General features: G+C 38.9%; 3 protein-coding genes across 5 annotated transcripts in view; all 3 read left to right on the forward strand.

The window, feature by feature from the left end:
- The window catches only part of LOC140923844 (solute carrier family 35 member F5-like), a 57,618-nt gene extending 36,964 nt beyond the window's left edge, over positions 1-20,654 (forward strand). Inside the window, exons 1-14 of one of the 3 annotated variants that reach the window (XM_073373858.1) lie at positions 12,529-12,733; positions 13,832-13,981; positions 14,562-14,660; positions 15,057-15,147; positions 15,420-15,470; positions 15,578-15,687; positions 16,515-16,596; positions 17,043-17,130; positions 17,531-17,626; positions 17,710-17,783; positions 18,366-18,528; positions 18,985-19,075; positions 19,224-19,375; positions 19,897-20,654. In XM_073373858.1, coding sequence (XP_073229959.1) covers positions 12,557-12,733; positions 13,832-13,981; positions 14,562-14,660; positions 15,057-15,147; positions 15,420-15,470; positions 15,578-15,687; positions 16,515-16,596; positions 17,043-17,130; positions 17,531-17,626; positions 17,710-17,783; positions 18,366-18,528; positions 18,985-19,075; positions 19,224-19,375; positions 19,897-19,990 — 1,518 coding nt within the window. In that variant the 5' untranslated portion in view covers positions 12,529-12,556 and the 3' untranslated portion in view covers positions 19,991-20,654. Of the gene's footprint in view, positions 1-12,528; positions 12,734-13,831; positions 13,982-14,561; positions 14,661-15,056; positions 15,148-15,419; positions 15,471-15,577; positions 15,688-16,514; positions 16,597-17,042; positions 17,131-17,530; positions 17,627-17,709; positions 17,784-18,365; positions 18,529-18,984; positions 19,076-19,223; positions 19,376-19,896 lie in introns of those variants that run through there. The other 2 variants (XM_073373857.1, XM_073373859.1) reach the window with 2 other exon arrangements.
- Positions 9,207-10,621, forward strand: LOC140923853 (TNF receptor-associated factor 4-like). Its single transcript, XM_073373867.1, has 2 exons — positions 9,207-9,458; positions 10,084-10,621. The coding sequence occupies exons 1-2, from the start codon at positions 9,232-9,234 to the stop codon at positions 10,595-10,597; spliced, it is 741 nt and encodes a 246-aa protein (XP_073229968.1). The 5' UTR covers positions 9,207-9,231; the 3' UTR covers positions 10,598-10,621.
- A 1,711-nt stretch (positions 20,655-22,365) lies between the features above and the next one.
- Positions 22,366-27,180, forward strand: LOC140923843 (uncharacterized). Its single transcript, XM_073373856.1, has 2 exons — positions 22,366-25,557; positions 27,003-27,180. Exon 1 carries the CDS (start codon positions 22,414-22,416, stop codon positions 25,525-25,527), a length of 3,114 nt encoding a protein of 1,037 aa, XP_073229957.1. The 5' UTR covers positions 22,366-22,413; the 3' UTR covers positions 25,528-25,557; positions 27,003-27,180.
- Positions 27,181-27,881: the final 701 nt, after the last annotated feature.

The raw sequence follows: 27,881 nt of genomic DNA on the forward strand, positions 1-27,881 counted from the left end.
GTAAAGCTTTTTTATTACGGCTGAATAAGGGTTCCAATATTTTCCAAAGTGCCTTCTGGATCTGAATCGAATAACTAAGCGATTTTCTTTAGTCCGTGAGTGTAATGTTTTTCTGCAATGCTGTATCACGCTAGGCCCAGCTCGTCAGTTTTCTTTGCAGAATGTTAAATTATCACGGATAGTGATTACAGATCCAAAATTATAAGAATGAAGTGCAGCTTAAACTGAAGCTACATAAACTTACTATGGAGAATTGAATTGTGACTCAGTAACTCCAGCCTTATTCCTCCTTTTGGCTTTTTTCCTCTTCAGTTTTGCCCAACCAAAGATAGGGAAGGTAATGGGAAACGAAACATTTTATACGGATGGCGCTTATTATACCGATCCGAACTTGAGGAGATGGATACCTTAGACGTCCTCGAAATTCCCCCAGGTTACAAAGAGCAATTTACGCCTAATATGATAGGTTCTTACAAAATTTAAATTAAAGGGGAAAAAAATCGATCCGTTCTATTCGAAACTAAAGTTGGAAATATTTCAAATTTCTTTGCAATGCAAACTTCCTCTATTCTGGCAGAACGTTCATTATTGCCATGTCGTGTATTCCAAAAACTCAAAGTGCACACACCATGTCGTACTTCATCTGTCAATCAAATGTTTGAGTTACGTTAATCCATGCCAGCGCCTAAAGCCACGTGGTGGAAATCTGGCAAAACTAATGAAGAGGGTCACTAATCTTTGTTGTTTTCTATTTACAGACTTCTACTGATTTCTTTTTTTAACACTTTCGTAATGATCAAATGAAATCACTACATCGCTTCAACCCATCTCCGTTTTAATGGCCTTTTAAAGGTTTTCTAAATGTACAGTGCACTTATGCACTGAAACTTGATTGAGTTGCAAGCATCAGGGCGGAGCAAACGTTTGTCTCGTGCAAGATTAAAATATAAAGGCACCGCGACGAATCTCCGTGACGTGTTGGCGAGGCGATAAAAGATGTAAAGCTGTAAACTTGAATCAGTCCCATCTGACACAACGGAATGTAAAGGAGAGAAATCCTGAGTAAAAGGCATCGTCGGTGGTGAAATAATCAGTATAAGACAACAGAACAGTTTTAAACTTTGATCATCCAGCGAGGTCCTTGTGTCACTTCTGGAACAATGATCACCAATCGGTAGGTTCAAGTTAAGGCTTACATGTTTCGCGTACGGAGTCGTAGAGCGCGTCAGGTACGAACTCGCTGAGATACATGCCTTGCACAGTCTTAGTTTTTACTTTATCACGTGTTGCCTTTTTAAATGAAATCCATGGCTGAGATTCCAATCTGGCTCAGTTTAAAAAAAGGGCTCAAAGAACACTAAACTTTTAAAAGAATTAAATTAACTTTATACTATTGCATGCTATTATTATAATTATTATTATTTTTAAGAGTTTTAAACTGGATCGGTTAAATTATGTTTTCCAGTTTTTTACACGGGATAACTAAATACAATTTACGAGGCAGTGCAGAGTTGTGCAGCCTCCATATGACAGCCTTGTCATGTATAACTCCTTTTTGCACATGATTGCCCACATGTGGAACCAGTAGACTACGAGTAGTCCCCCATTTTTCCTCAGGGATAGTAGAGCGAGCGAAACGCGAGCGCGCGTGAAAATCCCCCCACTCGAGAAAAGGCGACACGCGGCGCGCCTTTTCTCGCGTGAGGTGATTTTCACACGCGCTCGCGTTTCGCCTGAGGAAAAATGGGGGACTACTCGTAGTCTATGGAACCAGATACCAGATCCTCAAACCCTCGACCACTTTGGCGCAATTTTGAGTTCACAGGATACCAGTGCATTGACTGAACTGATGTTATCTGCTTGCATATATGTTATTACATAGGCCCTTGAGATTAGTTTATATTTTGGTCTTCAAATGCAAATGCAAATTACAGGAAGTGATGCCGAAGTGACTGCTTCGTGGTGACTTTAGCGCGCCAATCAGAAACAACGATCCTTACAAACTTGATTTGTGGTCCCACGTTCGCGGTCCGCGTACTTCTCTTTTGCTAGAGTTGGTGCTGATGTTGAAAAAGGAGAAAGCAGGAAGGGGGAATCAGAGCGAAAGGCTAATACAATTCTTGTACTATAGAGTAGAGGACTCTTGCAAGTATGAGTTTCCAAAGTAGTTTTCTTTGTGCCACTACTGGGACTACGATTAACAACCGGTAGGTTTAAGTTAATACACTTTACCACCAAAGTGATGGCGAAGCACTGCATGAGAAATTGCCATCGCGATTTTCCCGGGTCCGTTTGAGAGCGAAAACAAGAGATCTTGAAATAGCTTAAAGATGGAGCTATGTAATTGAAGAAGAAGAAGAAAAAGCTTTGCTTAAAAATTCGACTGCGTTAGCTAGCACTGCTAAATTTTGACCACAATCACCGTGGGACTTTTTGGTCTGGGGTAAAATCAGCTTTTGTACCTGGAGTAACTGGAGAGGTGCTAGAGGACTTGACGCCGTAAAGAGGTTGTTTCGATTTCTTCTTGACGCACATCGTACTCTGGAGAGCGAGGAGTGAAATAAGACCATCAATTTTAACATAACCCTTTTGTACGCAATAAGGTTTAACTGCCTCTACAGAGATGCAGGGAAAGACCGATTATCAGTACCGAAAAACTTTTGCATTCGCGCTTATCAGCCGAGTGAGCTCTTATTGATTTGAACTGACAAAGTATGACATGCGGACGCCGCCATGGAAACACCATCATTTCTGCGTTCCAACGTTTGTGAGGAAGTAAATCGGTTTGTCAATTGAATTTTTAAGGTTTACCGTTTATTTTTGATATCTTCCACCAAGAAACATGAACATGTAGCGTTTACTTCAGCAAAAGCAACCAACAACAAAATATTCGGTTGCATAGGTTTTCGCTGGTTATGGAGGCCAGTCTGCAGAGTATGGCAGGTGTGGGCGCGAGTATTTTTTAAACAATATATAAGTAATAAGGGCCTAAAAACGGCCTTGCACTTGCGAGATCTCGTCGAATTCTGCCATACTCTGAAAGAAGCAAAATGATGGCAAGAAATCGAGGAATCGCTTGACATAGTGATAAAATAAGAATTCGCTAGCTCAATATAATTCATAACACAGATATGTGTCACGACAAGGTAGTAGACTGCTGTTTGCGAGCATATCAGTATAAGAATCACGGTATTCACTAAAATGAGCTATACAAAGTGTTTACGTGCGTGACTTAGAGCGGTTTTCACTTGACTGTCGTAAAACCAAAACCAAAGTAAATACACTAGCCAACCAAAGGACGTAGTAAAACCAAAACCAAAACCAAAACCAATCCCAATTCGACAGTCAAGTGAAAACCGCTCTAAACACAAAAAGAACAAGATGTAACAAGCAAGCCATGTATCGAGTAGAAACACTTGGTTCAAATTGTGATTGCACTTTCCTGACTTTTAATTTCTGCTCAAGATCAGATAAAACAAAGTTAACAAAATGGGGAAAATAGCTAGTAATCCACGAACAGCAGGGCAAAAAACGCGTTTGTAAATTAAAATTTTATCAGAATTAGAGAATCTGAAAAGAATAAGCCGACTATAACGTCTGTAAATCTGCCTTGAAAATTGACCTTGCTATTACTAAGTAGTAAAGGATAGTTCTCCTCACCATGATATTTTAAAGTTAATAGCTTTTTCATATGTTAGTTACCAACAAGACATTTCTACTTAGTTAATAATACGAAATAGCAAAACCAAGTTCAATCACGACAATGGAGCAGAGTGAAGACAACTAAAATGCTGTTTTTTTCAAGACATACTGCTGAAGTTAAGTAAAATACATCTCCGCTGCTAAGAATGATGTCCGGCTCAAGATAACTGATTTTAGCTGTACTGAATGAGATCGAAATTAAAGCGAAATGTTTAAGTCTGTATAAAATTGAAATTAACTTTACCTTGCCCGTGCTTTGTTTACATGAATTTCAAGCATAGCTGTGGTTATTCCTTATGGGTGGACCTGTTAATGTGCCTGAAAACTCCAAAGATCAGTCCGTATAATCTGGATATAGACTATTTTCCCTGTGCTACATATTGAGCTTAACGCACTCACACCAGAAGCACGTTTAATGCAATTCAACTTCAAAATGGACAGATACAAGTTCCACTGAATAGGTTTTGTAGGTTTTGTGACGAAGCAGATGCGCACAAGTCGGTTTCTCACCGAGTTTACCAGTTACAAATGCCCTGCAATTCCTTGCCACGTTGGGTAATTTCTTGGCCTGATAAAGTACATCAATTTTTTCCTTCGCTTCAGAAATCCAAGGATGACCGATAGACATTTACAGCTTTCAACAAATCAATGGCGGAAGTAAACTGTGTTGCTCTGAGAGACATCAGGCCATTCTGTCATGCAACCCGCTTTCGTTTCTCACACAAAATATTAATAGTGTCGTCTGTCGATTCTCTTTTGTTTCTTAGTGAACTCCATTTAACTTTACAACTAGGTTTTAACTTCAAAGAATCCCGTTTGTAGTTTAGCTTTGTTGTTCTTGAAATCGTGTCTTCTCTGAATGTATTAATTTTAATTATGTATTTCTGTTACCAATCAGAGAACGCTTTTATCACCTACGTCATTGTTTTTTGACAAGCAGGTCACGCTATACTTCCCGCTTCAGTCTGTTGTTTCGTCAGGCGTTCTGTCTGTAGTGCCCCGAGTGCATTGTCGCTGACTCAAGAATCTGTTTTTAATTTTCTACCATCAAAGTACTCACTTTGTATAGAACACTTCGAAGCAACAAATATTGCACGATGAACCGGAGGAACGCAAAGCACGAAACGCGAGAGGCTTTTGCGCACTTCCGTGTTACTTGACAAAGATCATATTGTTCTGTTGACGGAAAGGGTTAGTCAGAGGGCCGAAATTTCTCCTGTGATCATGAGGCTTTGTTTGCTGCCCAACACGAAAAGCGGGAAGTTGATGTTAGTGAACTTCGAACCGAGTCAGTGACTCCATCTTGGAATAAAATTTACATTTTTTGTGGCCTTGGATACCCCTCAGTCAATCAAAAGGAAGCATTTCTGGGGGCGTTATGGGGGTGGGGCTATAGGCTCCTGGTATAAGCCAATCAGAAGCAAAGTATCCAATTCTGACCAAACACTGCCGTCACTTAACGCTGATCGTTGCAAAGTAAGAAAACACCAAGGAAAAACTGCTAATTTTCAGTTTGTCTTCGTTCACAACACAACACTTGTTGAGGTTTTGGAATTATGAGTACTCAGAACAATCTCAGGGCTGCCGGAAGTGCGATTTGCACTCGGTAGGTAGCCTGCGTGGCAGGCGTTTGAAAGGGAAGGGAAAGGGGGTTTGGGCTCACGTTTCTCTCGCACCTAAAACGCCCTTTCCCTTCCCTTTGAAACGCCTGCTACGCAGGCTACTCGGTAGGTAGAAACATGTATCAGGCTTTTACGAGGTGTTCGATGGCCGGGGTATAAACGTACACACCAACACTGACGTTATTGAGCTTCCTCAGAAAAGGCCTTTTCATTAAATATTTAAGGTACAAGTAATAAATAAGAACAAAGTTTTCACAATAGGACTATTTATGATATCACATATGCTATTTTACTTTGGCTCACGCATTTCATGGCAAAACACCCTGCAAAAATGTTTAAGTATTAAACTTAAAAGCCGGTTACATTATTTTAATGTTATTAATCTTTTTTGAAAGTTTTGTCTCGATACTAAGAGAAGGGTTTCTGATTCTGTTACAGTAGTCCCTAACCGTACACACTATAGTTACTTTCCGCTTTTGAATGGCAAACTGCTGTGGGGTAGATATTGGGAGGTCGGAAATTAACGCTCACGTTAGCGCAGCTTTAACAGATTTTCTTTTGATGCGGACCCCCGTGAACACACCATACACTTAAAGTAAACAGAGCCAGAAAGGCAGGCAGAAGTCCGCAGAACTGCTTGTTCGAGAGGAGACTGGTTCCAGGGGCACCCAACGGGAAATTTTGAGAAAAAGACCTAAAAACAACAGCAAAGCGTGAATAAAGTTTTCTGAGACTATTTTAAGCATTTTGGGAGATTGCTGGGAAAAAAATTATCTGTTCCTCACTCCCAGCAACACTGATGGTAGAGTTCCCAGCCAGCAACCTTACAACCTGCAACCTGACTTACTGGGAAGTTTCATAGGGCACAATTCAGATCTTGAGTGGTAAGTAACCCATACAAGTAACCCGTAGCAGCTATTCTAGACTTCAAATCCCCTCTGACACCCTGAATTATCTTTTTCCCAGCAACACTTTCCTTCCAAGGACTATTATTTCTTCCACATCTCCCAGCCAGCAAAAATGTGCCTGAAGAACAGATATTTTGAGGAACAGATCCATTGGGTACCCCTGTGGTTCACCAAATGATTATTACAAAAGTCTGCTGTTATTTTCTAATATCCTCTACAAAGAAACAGAGATATATTTTTTTGTAAGAACCAGAGGGACAAAGCTGGCTTTTGCCTTCGAATTGTACTGTCACTGCGATGAACGTAGCAGGCAGCAAGCATGATAAAATGTATCAGGGGTACCCAACGACCGAATGTTTCAAAATACGTCAGAAGTGTCTCAGATGCTTTTCTCTATGCTTTAGAAGCCTGTTTGGTTAATTTGGAGTTGCCCTAAAAACTATTCATCTGTTCGGATGTCTTAGGGGAACTTTGGTCGTCACGAAAGTTTTAGGTGGCTTTTTCGTCTCATCCGAAAGTGTTAGCTACCCTCATTTGTCTGGCCGAAAGTTCGAGGACATGAAGTAGCCTTGCTTTCATAGAAAATTATATGGGACGTTATGTCTTTATACCGAAAGTTTTAGGAGACATTTAAAAAAAAATAACGCAATATCTAGATATTAAAATGTGAAAACACAACCTCCGAAAAATCGTAGTTAAGCTATTAGAAAACCTGCGAATATTTTAGACGAATGGAACGGTTATCCAGAAATTTTTATCTTTTCTCAAGCTTTAGAAATTTCTAGACAACATTTGCTCCTTCGAACAGTTATTTTGCAGAATATAGTCGCTGGGCGCCCCTTATGTATTAAACATCGAAATAAATCCCGGGAATAAATACAGAGAATCAGTTCTCTAGGTTAGTTAGGTTCCCCATGGTTAGGTATAAACTGTATGATGAAGAAGAAGCGTACGTACCAGTGTTTCGAAGTAGACTTCTAGGTGTACTTTTGAAATAATGCTTGGATATGATTGATCGTTGTCCACTGAATCTTTTCGCATCTTAAGTCCAAGATAAACCAACACGAAGTTCGATTAATTGACTGCTTTGTTTTTGTGAAGTGCATATCAATACCGGGAGTAGTGTCAATCTCGATGTGGAACTGCTATAAAACCCGCTTCAGTTCCTCGTAGAAAACTGTTAATGAGTCGTTTGTCGTCTTTGACTTATTTCCTAAAGTGGATTAGTCCACTTATTTTAAAACTGAAATTTAGCGACAACCCGGTGAAACTGTTTTACAGCTCAGTGATGAGTCATTCAGGTTTGCTTTTGTAAATGCTTTAATTTATGTACGTTTGAACCAATCAAAAACCTTTGATCTGTTGACGTAGTTCAGCTCCAAGGCAGGTCACGCTCAATCGACTTGTAAATTGTATTGTCCTTGGTTAAGATTTTAATTTATTTTATATTTGTTGGTTTTAATTTTTTGGTATGGCAACGTACATTGAGCAATTGTCAAATAATACTAAAACTTGTTCGGCATTTGACGTTAACCTTTCAATAATTGAATCAAAGTAAAACTAGGAAAATTTCCTTTTGAGGAGCTACCGGGAAAGAAATTCGTGATGGGGCGATATTTTTGCCATAAGAAATGGTCAAACCTACGGTATTTCCTATTCTCTAAAAAAGCTCTTGATCTTATCAACATCCTATCGAACGCAGCTCGCTGCTTAGTCACAATGCACGGTGAGACTTGTTAGTTTATTGGATTTCTCCCTCTTTCCGTTGAAGTTTGTTGACGTTTCACCAACTGATAAAGAACAGATATAAACGCTCGTCTGCAGGGCAAAACCTTCAGAAAAACAATTCACGCAAGCAGACTTCAACTCAATCGAACTGGAGAGCTACTGTCACGAGAAAGACTCAGCTGAGGATTGACTGGTGTCTTTAAACTGAAGCCAGTGAAAAGCGGGAAGGGACTGCAGTATATAAAGTTTTGTGAATGGCTTTGATGGGGAACTCGTGGATAAGTTGTTTAGAAAATAGAGAAGTCACGAGGTGATAAAAGAAAACACTGATCATTTCAAGTTGAAGTGATATACCTCAGAAAAATTCCGGCTATACTTTCCAAAAAATATTTAAGTTTTTGCTTTTCTGAAACAAACCAGGCCCCGTTATTAAAACTCATTTTGAGGAAGCAGTCTAAGTTTTTAGTGATAAGGCTGGCGGCTAGGATAATGTCATTATTTGTCTATATTTTTCTTTATTACAGGGAAAATAATGAAGTTGCAGGACATACAGCTGCTTCAGGAAGAGAGCCAATAGAGCAAGGGGTAGGTAGATATTTACAAGCTCAAGAGGTGCCTGTCAGTATCCTAATAGAAAATATTAAAACCTCCCAAAATTAGAAAAGATAAATCACTTTTTTTTACTGCATTACCACTTTTTCTGCGGTTCGTGTTTCCATATAGCATCTTAGTCAAGTTGCCGAAGTCAAAATTTCATTAATCCTATAGCAAGGTGTGACTTAAAAAAATGGCAGGTTTAAATGTATCTTTTTAGTACTTTTCCCAAGTTTTGGCATCAGCACAGTTATACTGCGACGACCCGCTTCGTGATATTTGGGGGCTGGGAGCGGTCACACTTTTTGGCTCCTTTCTGTAAGAGCAAGAAGAAACAACCGTACAATTTTTAACAAGAAAGTGATAATATCTTCTACGCTGATTTAAAAACACGTATTTGCACTTTTTTTCAGGCGATCGGTGGTCAACCCATTGAAGGAGTATATCTTCCCATTCCTAATGGAGAACAGATAGAAGGATCTCAACAGATTTTTATTGGTCAGCTTGACACTGCAGAGATTTACAATGGGCTGATGGATTCCCAAGGGACTGGCTCACCATTGCCAGTTGCGCCACCAAGATACCCTGACCGCCTGAAAGAGATACTTGTTGAGAATATGAATTTTCATCAGATGCAGGAGGTTTCCCAGGTGCATTCTCGAAGAGGTAGACAACCGATGCAGTACGCGGAGCAAACTAGAGGAATGCAGTTCAGAGATTGGGCCGAAGCTAGACCAGCAGCAACTCAGATGGACTGTGGGCGAGGATGGACTGATGCAACTGAGTCGGTCAATGGAATCAGGTGCTCTAGATCTGTCCAGGAGACCAGCCAATTTCCGGAGCAGAATCAAGGAGGTGAACGCATGCGTGCATCCAGTTCTCCACCACAGCTGACTTTGAACAGGTCAGTATACGTCCTCAAATTAAGCCAAACGCATATGCCATCGAACTAATTCGAGGGCTATTTTAAAGTTTTCCCGATCCTTTGACCACGGATAAGCAGTGCGTCATGTTACACCTTGACTTGATTGAAATCGCAGTGGTTGGTTTTACGTCTCTAATGAGCATGCAGTAATAGCAAAATCATGACGTAGTTTAATAGACAGTTTAATTTCTATGATCTTGCTACCTAGCCTGCGAACGGCAGACGTTTCTCCTCGCTCATCGCCGCTGAGGAACGTTTCGCGTTTCCTCCTCGCGAAACGTCCCTCAGCGGCGATGAGCGAGGAGAAACGTCTGTCGTTCGCAGGCTATTTGCTGCCTAGTCACTTATTAATACGCTGAAAGGGTCTTTTAAAGAAAGCCATGAAATTCTAAGTAAACATCCGGAAATTACAGCAGTTACAGGTCATAATGACTTCCATAAACATCGTGCAAGCGTCAAAGTTTACTTTTTTAGCCAGTATAGCATCCAAGTTTGTTCCAATTTGTCTTTTCCCTATGCCACAACTCAAAAACCGCCCTCACAAAACCAACCAGACCTTTACGAAAAATGAAATAATCATCCTAAAACCGATTTTTCTCTACAGGTCAAGTCCACCAGAGCCTTTGTTAACTAAAGGTCAGATCTGTGGTGGAGATTATACTTGGATTATAGAGCATTTCTCTCAGCTCCTCCAGGGTGATAGTGATGGAATAAAAACATCACTTGATAGTCCTCCGATTTACACTAGCTTGTGTGGATACAAGTTCTTCATGCGTATCTACCCAAAAGGCGTTGATGGTGGAGATGGAAGACACATTGCCCTTTTTGTTGGTATGATGAAGGGGGATTTTGATAACAGGCTAAAATGGCCATTTTGTGGACGAATCTCCGTCTCCATGTTGGATCAAAGCAATGATGCTCACAGCTTCGGCAACGATGTCAGTGGCACTTTCATGGCCAACAGAAATCTTCAAGCTTTTCAGAAACCCTCTGCCAGCGGCCAATACACCACTCTGTATGGCTACGAGAAGTTTGCGCCCATCGACACGGTTCGTTGCCCACAGTACTCCAAAGATGATGCAGTGATGATCAATATCGAGATTCACAAAAATTCCTAAACATTTTTCATACAACAACGTACAACTTCTAGGCTTTAAAAGCTTCATAAATGATTTTCACACTTTATGATTCAAAATACATCTGAGTAGCAAAACTGCAAAAGAGCTTCAATGATAATCATTACTTCTTGTAGTAATGTTTCTATACAGAAATGTTAGTAAATTAAAATATGTAGCCGTTAACTTTGCATTAGGTCTTAGATAGGTTTATAATTTGTTTTGAGGATTTTTTTTACCATTTTACTCAATACTTTTCTTTTTGCATACTGATATAAACCTCAGTGAAACCTATATTAACCCTTTAAGCCGACAGGAGTCATTTATAGGCTTCTGCTAAGAGTAATCAGCATCAAATTTCTCCTTTCAGTGTAAGTGCTTTATAAAACAGAAATCGAGGGAAATCGATAAAAACATCACCAAACAAGTTGGAATTCCTAAACGTTCTCGATCCCACTTGATCCATTTGGGAAATGTACCACGGACAACAAATGGGGACTTACATATTTTTACATGGAGGTTTAAAAGGCCTATAAGCAGAATACCTACCTTATCTTCGGATGTCCGCTCGAAAGAGATGTCTGCTTAATACAAGCGTTTTTACTGAAAATTTGAGAAAAAAGTTCATATTCTCCAGTACACAAGTTTACTTTTACTGTAGTTGTAAGTTTCCTACATAGGGGTGGGGGTGGGGGGTGGTAGTTGGCCCCAAATATTGTTACCAATTTCCGCGACGTACTGAAATATTCGTACAGTTAAATGCTGCACATGCAAATACCTTCAATAATTATAATTTTGCAGCATTGTCGCTATAAGAGCCTCGATAATGTTTGCCCGTTCTTTACCGTGTGAGAGAAAAATCATTGTTTTAGTCTAAGCCGAATGGATTTACTGTTTAGTCTACCGGGTATTTCTTTTAGATGTAACGGTAGAAAATCGCTTATCGTTGTTTTTGCAGGAGAGCAAAACTAGGCCGGAGGCTTGGGTAGATAGTGTAGGGTATCAGAGACAGTGGGAGAAGTTTCCAGTTATTTTCTCAGTGAAAACTTATATTCCGCGATGTAGTCATCTAGTGTATAGCTGTAAATATTATAAAGGGGGGTGGCGAAAAGTTTTCTTGAAATGCTACGTCTGTCATTTTAACAACATCGGCACCTGTCAGTTTATGTTGCAATAAAGGAGGTGAAAGAGCGCTTTCGCCTCGAGAGAGTGGTGCTTGCCGTGGAGATATTCTCTATTGCCAAAAGGTTTGACTCTGCGAGCAGAGTCTCCTAACAGCTGTCCTAGGAAGATCGAAGGAGACTCTGCTCGCAGGGTAGGTATTGATGGAGATGATTCATAGAATAATAAATTCCCCTAAAGCCCTTGTTTTCTTTCGCCATCCCTATTTTATACATAGAAAAATGCTTTCGTTAAGTTAAAAAGAGAGTTAAAATGCTCAGCTATTGTGTAGTATCGGTTGTACTGTATAAAATCAATAAAGCAAACGTTAAACGTTGCGCATTATTTTTTTCATCATTTGATTGCATAATGTCAGGAGCCTGGGAGCAACACATGAAACTTGCCTCTGAGTATTTCTTTTCCTCAGGCGTTTTTACTCGCTGTTCTTGTGCATTGAATAAAAGTCTGAAACTCAAAACATAGAAGGAAAAAATCTCGAAAATCAAAATAATAAAGCTTGGAAGCCTGTGAAATGAGCCCGCGGTTAACAACAGTAATCCAAGATGGCGGCCATGTCACGAGAAGGTCAGTTGTATTTTTTATTTTTAGATTTTGATTCTTCAGTAAGGTGTTTTTCCTATAATCGCGGTCATGATAATATGGTGTTTTTGTACTCAACTCATTTTTGTCTTTATACAGTGTCATGGTACCATCAGATGAAACATCTTCGTCTGTGGGTTAAATCACAGCGAAAGTCATGGCCAGTATAAGCTTGCTTTAGTTTTGTAAAAACTAAAGAAGATGTCTTCTACAAGTAGCAGTCGTCTTTGTAACTGCTTCCGTTCGATGTGGGCTTCAACAGTGCAGTTTATTGTGTCACAGGATGAGAGTGTTAGGCGGAGACGACGCTTGTTGTTGGGGATTGTTGTTTTACTGATGGTGGACGTTCTTTGGGTTGGCTCGTCAGAACTGACAGATGTGAGAACAAATTTACTACTACTTATTACTACTCTATTACCAGATAGCGTACGAAAATTACCTCCAAATATTTAAAAGGAAACCTTTTCATCAGAACATTACAATAAAAATTAATAAATGGTTTGCAACCATATCATCTGGCAAGGCTGCTATGTTGGTGATTAATACAAAATATATATATTTTTTACACAGAATTTGCATGAGAACGGGGTTTAAAGTTTCCAGTAGAGGGAAATGCTTTTGTTATTGACCACCAAGATGTTTACCATGATGTCGTCACATGTAAACCAGCTGATTTGGTTGCTTTTATCAGGAGCGGACCATTAATTAGAAAAGTTATGGCAGGGATTGGGAAGTTTTTGAGCTGCATGTCCATTGTTTCGTAAGTCATTTTTCCCTTGAATTAATTTTGCATGTGTGTGCTTGTCCCCCTCCCCACTCCACCTCCTCCCATAGCTTTTCTAATGGTCTGCCTAATAAATAGAAGTGTCCATGGCAAGAAGCTGGTGGGACTGTGTAAATAACTGATAAATAATACATTTCCCATTATTTATTGAGTCGGCTGGGGTTAGATTATGTCTTCAATACAGGCTACCAACCACACGACCTCTCTACCTTTCCAAAAATAAATCTGACCCCTCTGCTGTGGCATTTTCAGACCAAACTAAGGCCCAAAGTCCTAAAAAAAATTTTTAGGAGACCACCCCGACCCCCCCTCCCCACCCATATCTAAGAGTCTGGATGACCGGGTCCCCGTTATCTCAAAGTCTGTATCTGGCACTGCTCTGAACAAATTTTTGACAGCTTTTATGAAAGCAAAAGTTTGCTTTCCACTAGACAGAAAATAGTTACCATAGCTGGCATGGCAGGGTTGTGCAAATAAGAAGTGGAATGTGTAAGTTAGAGATTTTTTCACTCTCTCATATCTGTCAAAAATCCATGTTGCCCAGATCTCCAGTAAGTCCATAATGATTATAATCTTGTTCATTCTCACTGCTTTTTATCAAGTATTTGTAGTTTTTATGGTTTACACAGAATTAGGAATTTAGTTTTCTGTTTTACTTACATCTAGTTTGACTAAAACCTTTTTCTTTGCAGTTTATTTTCAAATATGAAGGATTTGACAAGCCTTTTTTCACCACATTCTTCAAGACATCATCATTTATAATATATTTGACTGGATTTCTTTTTTATGAGCCATGGAGGCTTCAGTGCATTGCATGCTTAAAGAATGAAACATCCCCAAATGTAAGTGACAAGAAAGAACATTATGATCTCTATGCAGATCCTTAGATTATTATTTGCCATTTGCACAGCTCCTATAAAACACCTTGTTTATCCCCCAATTTTTGTAATTTTTCCAATTTCTTGTGAGATGAATGTAATACCCAGGTGGAAATTGGAACAAAGGGTTTGCAATTATTTGCAAGGAGGTGGGGGGAGCAAATAAGGTTTATTTTGGGTGATGTGCAAATTGACAAATTAAACTTTCAAAATATTTTTTTTTATATTTAGGGGGGACACCACATTAAAGTTCATATACAATATAGAGAATCTGTCAGTTAATTCAAGGTCACTTAGGGCTTTCTATCGGCATCTCTTATTTTTTTTCACTTGAAAATGCAGCTGATTCCTTATCTTGAATTGCCTCCTGTTTTTGACCTATCTATTATAAAATCTAAAACCCACTTCTTTTTCTCGGTCAAAATCTGTAATCCTACCCTAAAATTTTTAAAGCTCCCCCAAATATGAAACAATTTTCCTTCCTCAGGGGTTAGAAAAATGGATGAATTGCTGTAGCATTTTGTCTGGACATTTTTTTTTTCAGGTCTTGGTATCTGCTGTAAATCAAGACAGTGAACACACATCTCTTTTAAACTCACCTTCATCCTCAGGGGAAACTACCCCAATCCCAAGACAACTAATGGTGAGTTACATCGTTTTAACCTTCCAAAGGAAGCCACAGTTAAAATTCAACAAATTTCATAAATTTCATGTTATAAAATGCTGAAATAGAGAGGTTTCACTTGTATGGTGACCGTCAGTTCATAAAATTTTGTGCAAAGACTTGAAATTATAACAACCATATATTAATAAGATAAAATATTAAATAGCAAAATGAATGACTCGTTACCCCCTAATGGTACCTATACTACTCGTCACCTGTTTTACAAACTTCTCTTGACACTCTCCCAGTAAACAGTGTTGAAATATCCAGGTAAAACAAATTAATGAAAACTATCGCTTTCATCTTAGTAACAATGGTTAAACTCTGTTTGCCTGCAGCCTGCAGTTTTCATTACTGTCTTTTGTTAATTGTCAGAATGAGCCAACTTTTGAAGAAATGACAGATGAAGACATTTCAACCAGCCAATCAGCTGAAGTAGCTAGTAGTTCCTTTGAAATAATTCCAAGTAAGTTAAAAACACATGCCTTGGAGAGAGATTTACCTAGTGTTTACTAATAGTCTGGGTCCCCTGTGACTCACATCCAACATTGTCATTGTTTAAATTTAAAGTAAATTAATGTTAACTTTTAATCACATGACACACTATCAACTGCAAATACTTTGCAAAATCAGATAACAGAATGAGGTAATTTTACAAGTGATATAATCAAGTGAAAAATATTTTAAATTATATTGGTCACTTGCTTTAATACACTCATTATCTTAACTATATAACAGGACCTAGGCGGGTGACATTTAGCAGTGTGAGAGAAGTGCGGCAATTATCAGGTAAATACATGTAATTTGGTTTATTAGGGAACTTTTTTTGGAGAGTATTTACAGCTCAATCATGAAAAATTTCCACGTTTTAAATGGAGCAAATTGGCATTTTTCAGACCATAATTCTGAACAGGCAAGGTTGACCAGACTTCCTTACCACTTGGGTGAAGATCAGAAACTTCCTGTCCATCGTGTTGCTAGGGTTGCCTTGCTATTCTGCTTACTGGTGAGTTGTAAGGCTTTTTTGAAGTAGTTAGGTGGTGGGTAGGGTGTGTCTATGTGATGTGACCAAAGCTTCTCTCCTGGGGAAGTTAACAAATCAAGAACGAGCTGATCATGATGGTGAGTGGTTTCACTGCAAAGTTTTTAATATTTTGATGTCATTTCCATGGCTGATAGCAGTAGAGACTATGAAAAATTGTTGTCGAGTTGTTTTTTACAATAACATTGAGAGTTTTGACATCCATTTCCTTAGAAATTTCTTGAAAAGTTGCACATACAAGACAGAGAAGAACAAATTGTGCCACCATCACAACATTTCCATGGTCTGCATGTTTATCAAACAAAGCTCTCCACCAATCATTGCACAAGAAATCACTTAGTTATTGTAAAATGAATATTTCTCACCATTATGATCACCATTATTTTGTAAAAACATTTAGGGGTAAAAACTAGAGGTTGTGTCTCAGGGTGTTTCTTCAGTTCAAGTAGTTACATCAGGATTGGCAAACCTACTACTATGCTACATTTTGAAGTCAGATTTTTGAAATATTCTGGTCTGTCTCCTGTGCAGAGGCTCAAAGGGGCATGGCAAAGGGGGGGGGGGGGTCCAAGTGCAAAATTTGGTCAGTAATTGGCAAAAAGTTTTGTGCCTGCACTCACTTCGTACAGAAGAGAGAAATATGTGGTGACTATGTTTAACATCTTGCACACCCCTTGCCCTTCTTGCAATATTTTTTAAACATTTACTTCGAGTTTCTTGCATTCACTGTTGGAGACAATGATCATTAGATTAGGGATTATTTTCTCTACTGACTAGCTTCTCTTCCATAGTGGTTTTGTGCTAACTGCAGTTATCAGGAAGCCATTGCACACACATCACCAGCAGCAGTAAATATTTTGTCATCCTCATCAGGTGAGATTTCTTGCTACAGGTATTCCTTAGCCTAAAATTAGCCTCTCAAGTATGGTTTTTGTTCTCTTTTTTGCATTGGCTTAGGCTTATCAGTGTGTAAAGTGTACTGTCTCATTTCACATCTTAGCTGTGCCCACTTAACAAGAGAGCTCCCCAACACCTTCACATATTTTATCACCTTTTACATGCAATTTTGGCATCATTGTGGGCAAAATTCTGTGATATGACCATTTAGCAGTGATTTTCAGGTTTCTCTTTGCCACTTAACAAAATTTTATATTTAGATGACGTCTGTTTTTTTTCTTTGAAAAGTTGACATTGTTTTCTTGTCATGTGAGAGAGAGGTTGTTAACTCTCAGTCAGATCAATGCATTTAATGCTTCATTTTTAAAGACAACTTTTTGATGGATTTAAGTAATAGTATTTTTTAATTTGCTTTTTTTCAGGGTTATTTACACTCATATTAGCATCTGTGTTCCAGAGTTCATCTGCTGATAAATTCTCAATCACAAAACTACTTGCTGTTCTTATGAGGTGAGTTAGTTAATAATGAGTAAAGAAAACCGGTCGTTGTGGCCGAGGATTTGAACTCGGGACTTCCAAGAACAAATCCGGCTAGCGGTCAGGGAAGGACTTGAACTCAAGGCTTCCAGATTACAAGTACAGCGCTCTAACCACTTGGCAATGCTGCCTCCACATGATGATGATAATAACATTGATGATGATGATTTTCTTCTTCTTCTTCTTCTTCTTCTTCTTCTTCTTCTTCCATGAAACCCTGCCTCATAAAAGATGAGAATGATGATGATGATGATGATGATGATTATTATTATTATTATTATTATGTTATTTGAGGGAGATGTCTGCCATAGAATTTTGCTTTTAATCAATATTAATTTTACTGTAAATGTATATTTTCTTTTCAACATGACAGCATCACTGGGATAGTGTTGGTGACACTTTCTGACTCCAAGAACAAAGCTGGTGGGATAAGTGTGGGAGCGTTATGGGCTCTGGCCAGTGCGTTTTTGTGAGTTTGTTAAATAGCTACTCTTCTCTCTTTTTATGACACCACTACTTTCTTAGCACTAATTGTGTACTGTTGTTTACTAGGTATTCCTGTTATTTAATTATGCTGAAACACAAAGTCCCTGATGAGAAACAAATGGATATTCCAATGTTTTTTGGTAAGCAAAAATAATACTTATTTCTTGTGATGAAAGGGTAAACAGGTTGGTTTTTGTGATGTCAGGTTTGACTTATAGGGGTAGAACAATAATTCCCGGTAAACCAGTAGTTTTCATTGTCGCCCACAAGGATAAGAATTCCAACTGGCAAGAAGGAAAGCAGTTGGCTTTATATAAGTGTGACTGAAGAGTTGAACTTGGTCTACAGGTAGCCTGTGTTAATTGCTGACCAGTCTGTAGCTGGTACCATCCTGGTCCATTTGGTTGATGAGAACAAAAGAGGTTTTCTCCGCTGCGATATATATTCTTTTCCTTCAGGCAAATTCTTTGAAAAGTATTTTGTATTGTTTGTTTATTAACATGGCCACCTTGTCAAGTGGTTGAAAACTGAGAATACAAAAGTAAAGGCCAGGAACTGTAGACAAATTTTGTGTATGTTCGTCCTTAACATTTCAAACCATTTTTTGTTAGCTGGCCTTGACATACAAAACACTTTTAACGTTTCTTCTGATTGCGCTGATATCCGGTGCACCTATTTCCCAGCGGCTTTGTAACAATATTCTCTTATTTTAATCATTTCAGGCCTTGTTGGAGCTTTTAATTTTTTCCTCCTTTGGCCAGGATTTCTATTTCTTAATTATTTGCGGTTAGAAGTATTTGAACTCCCCCCAAGTGCAACAGTGTGGGGCTACATAGCTCTGAATGCTTTCATTGGAACTGTGCTGTCAGAATTCCTATGGCTTTGGTAAATATTACTTTACACATTGGTGTTTACAGTGGATTAACGTGACTGCAGCAGTTACTTTTTGACTGCTGTGACACTGAAGTAAAAATCAAAGCATTTGCTGGGACCAATCTCAGCACCCATCTTATTCTTAGCCAATCATAGTCCGTAGCAAGGACGTGAAGCCGACGTCAAAAAGCGCGGGAAAACTCGCACGAGCACATGTGATTGGTTGAACAAGTAACTTAGCCAATGACACAGCTGAGCGTTGCAGAGTCAACATAGCTTTCCCCAGTACTGAGTCCAACAGTTTCTGAGTTCGGGTCTTACGCTAGCCTAAATTTATTCAGGCTTTTTTTAGTTGCGTCTATAACTGTGATGATTAAATAATGATTTAATTGTGTGGTTAAATAATTACATAAAACTTGGACATTTTCTAACTTATCAATAACAGTTTTTTCCTGAATTGTTTCCAAGGGGTTGCTATTTGACGTCATCATTAACAGCGACGCTGTCTCTGAGTCTGATTATACCGCTGACCATGTGTGTCGATGTGTTCATGAGGAGGGTAAGATCACTGCTATATATAACGGAGCTTTAGCAACGAAGACGCGACAACGGCGAAATCGTGACTGTTACAATGAATTTGCCTTTCCTCAAACGTCACCGCTCCATTCAATAATTGCTAAGTATTCTCGGTGTTTCTTATTTTGTAGGTTCATTTTTCGTGGATGTTCTTACTTGGCACCATACCCGCCTTTGCGTCATTTTTTGCCGTGAGTTTACTTACACATTACGGAGACTGGGACCCCATCTTGATCGGCTTGAAGAAACTTTTGAACATTAGAAGACGGCAGATGACTAGAGGGTAAGTAAGATGAGTAAGTAGTGAAGCTCTCACTGGTATTTTTTTATCAACGTTTCCTCGTTTCTTCCCCAAAATACCAGAAAAATAACATCAGCTTACGTTAGTCTTGTTGAGCACTGGTCTACTCTACAGTACTTTCTTTCCAAACGCTTTTTTTTTGCTGAAATAGTCAGTAATACAAAAACCTTTATGTTGTAGCTTTTACCTTTTTAGTTTGTGAAAGAATCGTGTCGTGTGACCATTTATATGAAACTCCTGAGACCTGCTATTATAGTGTCTTCAATGGACTCATAGCCTTCGTCGCAAGCGTTCCGTCGTAGACAGAGTTGGAACGAGAGCGAAAAATGGGAAATGAAGGGGGAAGGTGAGGGGAGAATAGGAAAGTCTCCCCTCCCCCACTCCCTACTTCCATTTTTTCTCTCGCTACCACCTTCACGCAATAACTCGATGGCAAACGCTTGCTGCACAGGCTCAATAATGGACTCAGTGTTAACAGTTTTGTGTATATTAAAATTTTTCAGGACACTGGACGTTGAGCAAAGAGAAGGTTTAATAAATAGCGTTCCAGATGAAGAAAACGACTTATGCAGAAATAAAAATGAACATCTATCTTAAAGACGTTACTTCTAAAGGAGATGGATTGTCACATTTTAAGAGAATTGTCTTCATCATTGATCCAAATTAGAACCAAAAAAAGGACTCAAACATGTTTCTTAGAGTTGCAATTTTACATGATGTCGATATTGATGTTTTGAGGATTTGCTAAAGTGATTTATGAATTCAGCATCGAAACAAGACCATTATTATTGTTATTATTATTATTATTATTATTATTATTATTATTACTATTAGTACTGAATTTTCTGGGCTTGCAAATTCGCGTCTTTCTTCACTGCCTTGCACCAGCTAAATTTGTAAACTGATGTTGGAGACTGTGCTACAACGACGCAGCTTAGATATGAAAAACTGTGAATAGAAATTAAGAGTAATATTTGTACAGAAACTAAAACTTTGATGACACTATTTATTTATCATGACATTATTCAAATAAAAAATTTAAACATAAAAAGACGCACGTGATGTATTAGATATTTTGCATGGATTTTTCCTCGTTGGTAATAGAAAACATAAATCAATAAGCGTGAAAGCGCGTTCAGCCAAAATCAGCAAAATGACCTCGTTATGCTATTTCTTAGTGTATCCTTCTCATAACCCTATGTAATTTCGCAGTCACTCGTGTTTTCTTTAATTTATCCACCGTAATAAAAATGAAAGCTTCTGTGTAGCACTTTATTATGCTTTACGAATTGCTCATTTAAAGTTAGGCTTGCCCACAAGTCGAGCTGAAATTTTTTCACGAGCGCGAAGCGCGAGCGGTAGATTTTTTATCAGAAGCGAAGGACTTTGAAAAAGTCTAATTTAGAGTCTGTATTGGAAATAACTACTATTTTAAAAATGGATCAACTGCATTTACTGTTGTGCCATACTGTGGCTGTAACTTTTGAAAATTAATCAAGGTTTAGATTCATGAGTTCAAGATAGGTTTGTGTACTGTTGACACGTACATATGAGCAGGTGTTAGGCGAATAACCTTGAGTCATTTTCGCAAGTGTCATGTTTTTAGAAATGTTAACGCTTACGAACATTAGTTTATAACCAGAAATTAAAAAACTAGGTCATGTTGGTAGTAAATGATCATAATCGACAACTGACGCGTATTTGAATGAATTAGAAACGATTTCTATTTTGTTGGTAATTATTTTAATCGCGTAGGCTAGAAGTTGAGTGGGATTCCGTCTCTTTAGTAAATCAATATAAAGCGGAAATTTTCCTGATTTAGTTGTAGCTCACTACTTTTAACATAGACACTACCTTGGTTGGTAAAGTGAAAAGGGAGCTATAATCTGTTTTTATAATTCTGGAAAAAAAGCGGAAGTTGAATAATTGTATTTCAGTTCTGTAAATTGGTTCGAGGTGAATTTATAACCAGGTGACTCAAAAAGACCGGTGCTTTATACAGAAAAGTAAAGTGTTTTTATAATAACGACCCGTAGGCGTGTTCAAGTCAAGACAAATTAAAACTTTAAGAGTTTTCCTGTTCATTATTTCGGTCACTTTTTAAAAGCTGTAACAGAAGCTTTATAAGGCTTCAGTTTAAAAACTCTTGGTTTATACAGCATCTTGTATTCAGAAAAATAAAAACCAAAAAATGGAAACTTAAAAAAAGAAGAAGAGGAGGAGGAGGAAACAGCAAAAAACTTATGTGCCTCAAGATTTTTGCTTTCTGGATTCATAACCAAAACGAAACGTCTTCTTAGCAGCCATGTAAGTTTCAAGCTGTTTTTCTTTGTGTTGCAAATATTATTCTCAAAATTCGACCAGATAGCCGAAAAGGTTTTACTAAGGTGAACTTAACTCGACCTTTTTTAGAACATAGTTTAGAACTTTCTATGATACATGTTTTCTTTTTTTGGGGGGGATTTTATTTTTAGAAATTAAATTTTTCTTAAGTTTATGACTAAAATCACCTGTCTCGGATGTTCAATGTCTTATCCAAAGGCCGGTGATTTAAAAGTGATGTTACACGAGACGATTCGCAACGACGAATTTTAGCGCAATGGTTACAAAATTGTTCCAGCTTTGCAACGCTGTGTTGCGCTAAAAATCGTCGTTGTGAATCGTCCCCTGTAACATCACCTTGAGTCGATACTGATCGAGCGATGCTCAGAAGATACGACGAACAACGATCATTTATCACTAATTTATTTATTCAGTTTATCTGTATCTGTTTTTCTTCGTTAATGATATCATGTATTGTTTTAGAATTTCGTTTTCAAGAAATGTCCATTGCTGTAAACGCCCTCAGTGTGTGGTCCAGTCTCTGACTAAGCCTAGGAGGAGACGGGAAACTTTCACCGCCTCGCTTTGATGCAGCATATCACGATATGTTATTGAGGGACGCGCGGTGTATTTTGTGCCTGCGAGTTTTCTTTGGCCAAGTTGAAATTGTGTTGATATAAGCTATCTACTTATAAATAATGGTCGACAGCGGTGGAACAACATCTTATCTCGTAAACCGCGGGGAATGGGAGAATTTCGAGGAAGAAAATCGACAAGTTGGCGATCATTGTGCTGAGATTTCCGCTGGTCTTAAAGCGTCAAGCAAATTTACTGAACACAATGACTCAATTAGTGAGCAAAAATCTTTTCATTTACAGAGAGAGTCGTCTCCTCATAGGGAGAATGGAGTCACAGGGACTGAATTTAAGGAGAATTTAGACGAGGGATCCGGGAATTTTAAAGGATCACCAGGCGCGATAAGTAATCGTGGACAATTTAATGACGAAAGTGTTGATGCGGGGAATTCAAGAGAAACAGACACTGATCGAAAAAACGATACGGCTGTGAATGATCGTAAATCTGCTTCACCATCGCATAAAGTTACTCTAAACGCTTCTAGCCAGCCAAGCAATTTATACAAAGAGAAGACAGATGGCGCGGGACTCGAACTGAATGGTGAGAATTCGAATTTGCATTCAAGCAAGGCCGCAGCTGCCAGCAGCGAATCCAAGGAGATTGCCGACAATAAGATTACTGTTTCTTCGTCAGCGTGGACTAAATTTGAGGAGAGCCAAGATAGTAATTTATCGTCGAAAGATGAGGCTGTAAAAGGCGAAAAAACTGAGCATTTGGTAAAAACAAAGGATGAAAATCACACACACTTGCCCTTGAAATCGACCACCTCGAATATAGCGGCTTTTGATTCGCGAAAAGCCACAGCAACCACAAATATTACCCCCAATAATATGTCTGTAACTGAGGTTAAAACGAACTCTACGTCTACCAAGCAAGCAACAATCGCTTCCAAGGCCTCTAACGCCGAGAATGGTATGAAATCAGCTGTTCCTATTGTTGAAAACAACAGCGCCCATGCAAATTTATCATCGATCCCACATCAACAATCTCGTGAAACCGCGAATCAAGGCAAAGTTGATCTTGGTAAAAACTGGGTTAGTTTTGGCGAGGATGGAAATTCAAAAGACAGTCAACAACAACCGCATTCGAACGTTTCAGCGGCGGAGAACGGAGTTGGCGGCTTGGCAACATTGAGGCGTGATCCGCTTGGCAACGACTTTAAATCGCTACAAGTTACAGAGCCGGAGGTTGATACCGACAAAAAATCCACCTCTGTCATGCCTCCTGTGTCGTTTACTGAAGCTGAACTAGATCTCCTCGCTAGTAAGTCTTGGATGAAATTTGGCGATTCGTCCACAAGTGTTGATAATCAAATGCAACAGTGTTCTTCCAGTTCAGCTGTCAATTCACAATCTTGGGTGACATTTGGTGATTCTACCACCCAAGTTGAACAGCGTTTGGAATTGTTAGAGCTGGATGTAAGTGGTAATCAAACAAAAGTTAGTCATGTGCCCAGCCCAAATCCATTCATCAATGCCTTGCCTTCATCAGGTAGCAATCCGTTTCAGCCAGCTACTACTAATCCATTTCAAGCTGACAATGGACCGGCAGCTGTCTCGAGTCCTGACCCTACACTAAACCTCATCCCTGTTCCCGGCATGGAAGGTATGCCCATGGCAGCACCTGGGCTTGTAGTCAACAATTCAGCAGTAGTGCTTTCAGCAGACAAGAACTCTGACTTTGTTGCTGTTCAAGACCAGGTTGATGGTAAAGCCATTGTTGCACATAGCCATGAACAGAGGCCCACAAAGAAAAGTGAGGAACCATTTCTTGAAGAAAAGCTTGTAACGAGTGGTTCATGGTCAATGCTTCTTCGCTTTCCTGACAAGAAGCGTAAGTTTGGTTCCCGTGAATGGAAACCGGTGGTTATCAAGCTAGAGGGAACAACACTACAAATTTTTGAGGAGTATGAATTGTCAGCACCCTTTAGAGAAATTCCTCTTCAAGCTTATTTTGTGTTCACCGAACCAAAATTACAATCATTTGAACATGGGGCTAAAGTTCATACTATGAAGTTAGAATATATCAAGTATACTGAGACAAGAAGTCTACGCCATCGCGGGACTGTTGAACATTTAGCACAGGGAACCCCGATCATTAAGATCGCATCTCCATGTCATGTAGTTATTAGAGAACTTCTTGAGTCCTTTAACAACTCGCTTCGCCTTCTTCCATCATATAGAGACAGGGGTATAACATACCGTCATGATGAGGTCTTTGTTGATATTGATGATGTAGCTAATATCATTTTGTCTGGAGATGGCACCATACTAAGGAAGAGTGCAAAAGTGGTCATTAAGTTGCGAGCTTTTCTGACTGGAGATCCCGAATGCCAGTTAGTGCTTAACGACATTGTTGTTAGAGAAAGAGAAGAAGCTCGTTTACGAGGCGAGTTGAAACCGCAGCGGGTACATCACTGGGTGAAATTACGCTGTTGTGATTTTCATAAATGTGTTAATGCCGCAGCATTTGAGCAGTCACATGCTATAACATTCCACCCATTAGACGCATGTACCTTTGAACTTATGCGTTTTCCAGTGGACCACCACAAGCCACTTCCTCTTCTGGTGAAAACTATCTTGAAAATTCAAAGTGAGCAGAAAGTCGAGCTTAAGGCTGAAATTCAAGTTTGCCAGGAAACAAAGATGGCAAAATATGTCAGAAACAATGTGGTGTTTAGATTTCCTATTCCAGAGTCCTGGGTACCACTTTTCAGAACAGGCAAGGTATTCAGGGGGGAGAAATCTATCAAGTCAAGCAAGGGTGCACGTGCTGCAGGGATTAAAAGCCGTCTTAAGCATTCCAAGTGTTCCATTGCTGTTTCTCTCGGAAGAGCGATGTACGAACCAGAGTATGGCTCAGTCGTTTGGCGGATTGATCATTTGCCGTTTATTCACAGCAAAATTCCTGCTGATGCACCACACACCTTGTCAGTTGTCTTAGATCTACCCCCAGGAATGGATTTTCCTGAAAACTACAAGCCCATGGCCGAGCTAGAGTACGACGTCTCTTATGTATTGATGTCTGATACCAACGTGATTGCCGTCAAAGTGTCCAATCAGAATATTCCAGACAAGTGGGTTTGCTACCGCGCCTTATATCACTATGACGTCAACATTGACATCTCTAGACCTTCAACTGGTCCAGTGCGAGATGTTGGCTGTACCCAGCAATGAAATTCACCACTAAGTTGTTCTCCCCAAAAGGTATGTAGCAATACACTTCTCCTATGCTTGTAAGTCTTTCACTCCTCTTTTCCCGTCAAATCAAAACTGTACCGGTAACCACCTGAAAATTTTTGATTGTTGGAATGTTGATTTTGTAATGTCCAATCACAATAAAAATAATTTAGGACATACGAGTAACAAAACCACAAAACCACAAACTTATAACCGTTGCTATTTGCAGTTTAGTTTCTGCATACCCTAATGGCTTTTTCCCAGCAACACAATAACATTCCATAAATATTTCTGGTGTTCATGGTTTTGTGATTTTCACAGCAAAAGCCAGAATTAATTATTTCTGAAATACTTAACCACAAAAAGTTTAATAGGAAAGCACATATATTGATGGAGAGGTTTTACTTGAGTAGATTCTCCATCTTAATTATGGGTTATCTGTTGCACATTCGATGTGTGGTTCCAGAAAATATTAGATAATATCGCATCAGAGGGTCAGCAGGGCGTGTCAACAGTGCTAGCCTGGGGCTACAAGAGCTGGCTGTCAGGCTGGCATGTACATGTATATATTATAAGTTGTCTGATGGCAAGATGATTTACATGTTAGTGAAAAAGGGGATTGGTACACCCCTTACTTCTATTTTCAACTTGGCCTTGTACCTGCCATTTACTTGAGACTTAAGTTTCTTCAGGTGTGACATTTAATATTATGATATAGCAAGTAGGGTTTTTTTTGTTTTTGACAGGTCTGTATCTTGCCTTTATAGTTTTAGTTTACAATACCTTAAATACATGTTTATTTATTATTCATATTGCTCATATCCTATAAAAATAATCAAATGTCTAAAAGGCTCTTTCACAACTTCCATTTTAGTTGAGCATTTCAATCATGCAAAGGGTGCTCAAAATAAGTCCGTATCTGTCTCTTAATATACAATGTAATGCCAAAGTCTCCTTTTGGTTAGTAAGGATGTGGAAGGAAAATCTAGTAGTTTATCTTTTAAGGCATTTTTCAAGGCACTCCTTCATTATATTATTGACCCAGCATCAGTTGTTCAAAAGATGGTCAGTATAATGCTATCCACCAGATAAATTTCTATCCGTTATCTGCTGGACAGATATTCATCTGGCCTCGATCGGTTGTTCAAAGGTTGGATAGCGCTATCCACGGGGTAAATCACTGTCTTGTGGATGGTGCAATAAGTCTCCTTGCTAATAATTATCCACTGGATAGTAAGGTAGTGAATAAGTGTGGCCTGTTTTTGGGATATTAAATAGATCCAGTTCAGCTCTGTACTTGACTCTTCTGTCCAGGTTAGTTGCAGCTGCAAAATTTGTGATTTTCAGTGTGTTTACAAACAAAAAGCCAATGTTAGTAAATTTTGCGATTTCTCCAATTTTTCACAAATTTTTGCAGCTGCATGCAAACTTGGACATATCTCGCTGTTGACACATATTTTCTCTCTGTTTAGGTCAAACTATCATAAAGGTGACAGGATTTGTGATAAGAAGCTCAATTTTTCTCATCTCCCCAGCAGCATGTTTTCTAACATTATCATCTTACATGAAAAATAAACAAATGGTTCGGTAATATACCACTGAATAATAATCATCCTTATTCAAAATATCTGTACATTATAATTTTTTCACAAGTCAGCATTGCAGAGTGGTCAGAGGGTTGGACTTGCAATCTAGTCAGGGCCTCTGATAGGTCGCAGAAAAAAAAGTCAAATTTTGTGGGATTTTTAGGGACAAAATCGCGGAAAACTTGGCCGATTTTGCAGGAATTTTCAGGGCAAACTTGGCCAGAAAGCATCGGTAAAAAAACGGCGGATTTTGTGGTTATTTTCAGGGCAAATTTCACAAGAAATCGATCGGTTTTTCGCTGATCAGTCCAGCGTTTTTTATGTTCTTCTAACAGAGGTCATCATTTTCTCTTTCAACAACAATACACTCCAGAAATGAACCAATGGCAAAGCCTTTAACATCATGGCTAGTGCCCAGTTTTTTGCAACATAATCTATGCCTAGTAGTTTCGGAACATTGTTTTCACATTTCAGTGACGAAGTTTTGACATAAAATTTGCGAGTTTACGGCAAGTAAATACCCCCAGTATTTACAAGTTTATTTACAAGTTTCAAAATTGCTGTACAGACATGTATTTGATAAAATAATTTCACAGTATTTTGCGTGTTTTTGTGAATTTCGTGGGATTTTGCGGATTTTACCTGAATTTTGGGACTCCGCGACCGTGCGAAATATCAAAGGCCCTGTCAAGTGGTCCTGGTTTTAAAGACCTTCCCAGACTAACAACTTGCTGGATTTGTTTGTTGGTCATCCTAAGTTTAAAT

Source organism: Porites lutea, chromosome 14, assembly GCF_958299795.1.
Source record: "Porites lutea chromosome 14, jaPorLute2.1, whole genome shotgun sequence".
Taxonomy (NCBI): Eukaryota; Metazoa; Cnidaria; class Anthozoa; order Scleractinia; family Poritidae; genus Porites; species Porites lutea.

Coding starts and splice junctions, on each gene's coding strand:
- LOC140923843 (XM_073373856.1), top strand. CDS start 22,414: ATGGTCGACAGCGGTGGAACAACATCTTATCTCGTAAACCGCGGGGAA.
- LOC140923853 (XM_073373867.1), top strand. CDS start 9,232: ATGCAGTACGCGGAGCAAACTAGAGGAATGCAGTTCAGAGATTGGGCC. Junction 9,459..10,083: donor CCACAGCTGACTTTGAACAG/GTCAGTATACGT, acceptor TTTTCTCTACAG/GTCAAGTCCACCAGAGCCTT.